The sequence below is a fragment of the Cynoglossus semilaevis genome, chromosome 2, assembly GCF_000523025.1.
Source record: "Cynoglossus semilaevis isolate Cse_v1.0 chromosome 2, Cse_v1.0, whole genome shotgun sequence".
Taxonomy (NCBI): Eukaryota; Metazoa; Chordata; class Actinopteri; order Pleuronectiformes; family Cynoglossidae; genus Cynoglossus; species Cynoglossus semilaevis.
Genome location: NC_024308.1, coordinates 2,718,755 through 2,723,661, shown reverse-complemented (window position 1 = coordinate 2,723,661; position 4,907 = coordinate 2,718,755). Strand labels below are relative to the sequence as shown.

Here is a 4,907-nt window from a genome sequence, read left to right as displayed (position 1 = left end):
GGGGTTTTGCTGATGAGGGCGACGTTGACTTTAATTGGATCCAGACGGTGGTTTTTGTTCGTGAGTCTTACTTTTTCATTTGGGGAGGTGTTTTCACAGAGCCACTGACTGGACACGTTAGGATCCTGTTACTGTTGCCAACAGCGCCCCCTGGCTCTGGGAACACCTCACATCATGGGGTGGGAAAATCACCCACACTAATCCACACAGCTACACACAGACTCCGTGGTTAATCGACCAAAGATCGATCGTTACAAGAAGAGGAAACGCAGTCAGGACTTGATGATGGTTTGGAGCCGACCCGACCCGACCCGACCCGGCCCAGTCTGGTGGTGTTTGGATGGACTCGGCTCTGCTCCTACTGTCCCGCAGACTAATCCAGTTGAGTGCAGGGACAGAGACAGAGACAGAGACAGAGGGAGGACACACGGTTCTTATGTCTAGCCCCTTTTTTTTTTTTTTTTTCTTTCCTTCAGAGGCCTGCAGAAGATCAACTGGAAACCAAACTAAAAGAAGCAAGGTGCAGGGCCCAGATGTGGGAGAGAGCCGAGAGGAAACGGTAGGAAGGATAAGGATAAGAAAAGTGAGAGAATTCGTCATTTTTACAGATAAAGAGAAGAGAGAGAGAGAGAAAAAAAAAAGTCCGACTGATGACAAAAATGAGCAGAGCTCCAGTGTAAACAGAGACGTTCTACTGTAAATCACCCGAGCGCTGCTGACCGTGAGTCGGACTTTCTGCAGAAGAAAAAGTGAGTGAGAGAGAATGGGAATTACAGTAAGAGGGCGATATATCACAGTGAGAGGAGGGCAGTGAAGTGGGAGAGAGAAGAAAAATGTGGTCACACATGAAGGAAGACAGATGGTGAATCTTTGGGACGGAGCTGATTGAAACACGGCCTCAGTGTGGGATTTGGGTCAGACACCACAAACACACACGCACGCACGCACAGCAGACCTGACATCCGCCTCTACCCACGCACGGAATCTTCAGGAAAACAAAACACGATCATTGATATTCAAAGTCCGTGTTTACAAGTTAATATTTAGCTGGAAAAGAAGTTCCTCTGCTCAGAGGAGGAAGACTCCAAACTTAACTATAACGGTGTAGTAACGATGTCAATCATCAGGTGGCGCCTTACGATGACACCGTCATCTGTCGGCTCAGACCTGTGAAGGTGAAGCTAACGCCGCCTGTTTTTACTTCCCTTGATTTTTAAGGATCACTGTTTGTTTTGTTTGTTGCGATCGAAGAAAACGCGATTCCCACAGCGGTTCGTATCGACACACGTGGGAACCAGCAACGTCAGCAACTTCTCATCTGTTACAGTAGGTGGTGTATAAATGAAATATACCTAAAAAGATCCCCCTGGTGGTCTGTCAGTGTCTGTCGGACTCTGAAGATCAGGTGATGATGAAACAGAAGGACGCCGATCCGACGGCTGATTTCTCCGACCGAATCTTGAAGTAATAAATTAACACCTGGTTGTGTTTGAGCGTGGCGGCCACGAGGGTTGGGAATGTCAGGAATACATTAACACCTGGTAGTGTTTCATGGGACACGTCAGTGAGGTATGTGTGTTAGCGTGTGTGTGTGTGAATGAGTCAGAGGCACACTAACATCAGGGCAGATTAATGCTGTCAAAGCCAGCGAGTGTGTGTGTGTGTGTGTGTGTGTCACGCAGTGACCACGGGTCTGCACGCCAGCTTGATTCATCAACGGTCCAATCACAGGAAACGGGACGGAGAGAGAGAGAGAGAGAGAGGGAGAGGGGGAGAGGGAGAAGTCACTGGCCAGATGTGGCTGACCGTGGGGTGAGGAAATTCAGGAATGAAAGAGGAGTGTGTCGATAATGTGTGTGTGTGTGAGTGTAAGTGTGTGTTTGAGACTCACCCACACATCTGGAACCATCTGTGCTGGAGATGTAGCCTCGTGGACAGGTGCAGACGTAGCTGCCGGCGGTGTTGGTGCATTCGCCGCCATCACACACACCAGGGATGGTGCTGCATTCATTAACATCTGAAACACACACACACACACACACACATCATTGAAGAATCTGAATCTTTACATTTAAAGAAACGCAGACGTCAGGATGTAGAAATTTAGAAATGTGAATTTTTGTTCTGCTGTAGCAGATTTTTTTTTTTCTGTGAAGAAATTAACAAGAGAAATAAATCTGCAGCTACAGTTTCTGAAAACCAAATTAAATGAGTGTATTTTCAGCACCTTATAAATCATCACTTATTTAAGGGGATTTAAATTAAACATGACATAGAATGTTATTAGAAAAATATCTCAAGAAACACAAATACGTACAATCTGTTTCGAATCAAGGGAAACAAAGAACTGGACGTAATCAGGACCATGAAGTGGAGAGTCTGCAGATTAATGTCCTGAAATCAGTCTAATGTCTGTCATTATAAGGTTTCCATTATACAATTACTGGGTCCATGGTTAACACATTCTGTGAGAGTGAAACCACCGAGCTGAGCTAAACCTCTCCACACTCAGAAACTTCAACACCGGCTGAGATGGACCCGGGTTCTGTGGACTTTTACGAGGACATAAAGTTGTTTTATTCAGAAAGAGAAGGCGTCTCTCTGCTCCGTGACGGGGGGAAACACAGAGTGAAATACCAGAAGGTGTTGGACTTTTATGACGTGACACTTATGATGTGATACTAAAGGCGTATGTAATTACTACAGCACTGTGGGGCATAATTACAGAAAAGTTGCAGGCGTGGCGGGTGTGAGGCTGAGCGTGTGTCTCCATGCCAGTCTTGGTGTTTGTGCGTGTAGTTGTCGTGTTGCCATGGCGATGTTCGGTTCTGTCATTATCAGGAAACTTTCATGTCAAAAGTAAATCATCGTGGATTTGAAGGTTTTGGTTTTCGGGGGCTGAGAGTTCAGTTTGGAGTCGGGGGAAACTAAGACAGTGAGAAGTATCAGGACCGTGATACTCCTGTCTGGTCTGTCTCTGTCTCCACTTCCTGTCTGGTCTGCTGGGTGGAGTCAGTGACATCACACTCACCTGTGTCTCTGTTCATTAGTCTTTGAGTGGTGTCACCTGGTGACCTGGGTATATAAACCTCCCTCACTCACTCTGTCTTGGATCATTGTTCTGTAGCTGTTCAAGAGTTTCCTGTTCTGTGTTTCTTAGTATTCTGTGTTACAAAGACAATTCCATGCCTTGCTGCAGTCCATTTCTGGTATTTTTTTTTTTTTTTCTGTTGCCTTCTGTTGTCCTGTTTTGTTAATTCACAGTTTGTGAATAAACCTGCTGCAGCTGAAGAAAGTCTCCCTGGTAGCACATTTGCTTCCACGATGCCCTAACATAACGACTCAAACTCGACTCAAAAACATTTGCCAATGCGGCCTGATACACAGTGGTCGACCAGTGTTGTTTTCCTGCAGTATCAGGGACGTAGACTGGAGCAGCTTCTGCTACCAAAGCACTTGACGACACAGATTAGCGCTGAACATGCTAATGTCTCTTCAGACAGTTCAGTGGCAGAGTGGCTACATCAGGGGTTGAACAAGTAGAAATAAAGTTCTATCTCTGAAAGTCATCAGCGGTCGACGGTTGTCTCTGTACGAGGTTCAAGTCCTGGTCTCAGATTTCTCCAATAATTTAGGGGACGCCCAAGACACCACAGATATTTTGGCCCCATCCCATTTCTCCTATTTCCCCCCCCAATACGTACCCCTAAAAGAGGAAGAGTGGTAAACCCCCGAAACCCCCCTACACCCCCCCCCCTCCGTCCACCCCTCCAAGGAAATAGGACTCCTTTTTAAGAATGTTTTACGTCATTAGTCGTCTTTAATGCTGTTAGAAAACAGCTGCTGTCGGCTGTGGTTACATTGTTGTTGCCATGGTTAGAAATTTGCACTTAGGCAGAGAATGTCTTTACTGGTTGATGAGTTGTTCTTTTGTATGACAGATTTTTGACGAAGCCTTGTTGTGGCTGCTAAATCTGGAAAACATGTTTTTGAAAAAAAAAAATTAAAGTGTTCTGGTTCAGATCAAATCCTACATCCTACGAGGTGTGTCCGCTTAAAAGCTCTGGTTCGAGGGTACGTTCGACTGTACGTCATATGGGAACAGTTGGACTCGTGCAGATGGACGAGTGACACGGCCTTCACGTTCACTTCATTTGTTTCTGTCTGTCTGCGTCTTTGTTCTCTTCATTTGTAGCTTGAGAAATGCCCACTCGGAGACTGGCCGACTTCTCTGGCTCTCGCTGAGAACAACATTTTTCAGGCTCTGAATTAATTCCCTGGAACCAGAACCCTGTTGGACGCATGACAGTGTGAAAGGGCTACATGAGGACAAGGGAGAGAGATTTATTCACGTGTGCCCTTCTGTGTAGAGTGTAAATATATATATGTATATATGTGTGTGTGTGTGAGTGAAACACGCCTGTCGGGGGAAGCTGTTCTTCCCCTGCTGACTGAGTGTCTGACAGCAGTGGCAGGAGGCCCAGGTAAAGCTGCGCAGCTCCTGCCAAATGAATCTGGTGTCAGCGTCAACAACAGCCTGCCAGACATTACACTCGGCACAGACGCGCGGCACTGTGGGACCCACTGTGTGTGCGCGAAGGGAAATGTTTGTCATCTGGATGGATGTCTGTGATGGAGCCATCAAATCTGCAGCGTGTGCACAACTGTGAACACACATCTGCCACACACGGCATCGACGTGTGAACGAGTAATTTAGCCGTGTTTTTGCTCTCCCGAACGTGTGAAAATATCTGCATGCGTACTCTTTCGCAGTATGGATGCGTGAGAATCCGACGACGTCAGACGGCAGCAGGGAGGTCCGCTGGCGTAATGAGAACGTCTCTCGCTCCACTAAGTGTTCCTTTGTTCGGCACAAAACAGCTGGTTTTCAGCCAAATGACTGTATT

General features: G+C 46.6%; 1 protein-coding gene across 1 annotated transcript in view; it reads right to left on the bottom strand.

Annotated features, from left to right (window-relative positions):
• fbn2b (fibrillin 2b) overlaps positions 1 to 4,907 on the bottom strand; it is an 88,479-nt gene that overhangs the window by 22,215 nt on the left and 61,357 nt on the right. The window contains 1 exon segment of the mRNA XM_025053476.1: positions 1,892 to 2,017. Coding sequence (XP_024909244.1) covers positions 1,892 to 2,017 — 126 coding nt within the window.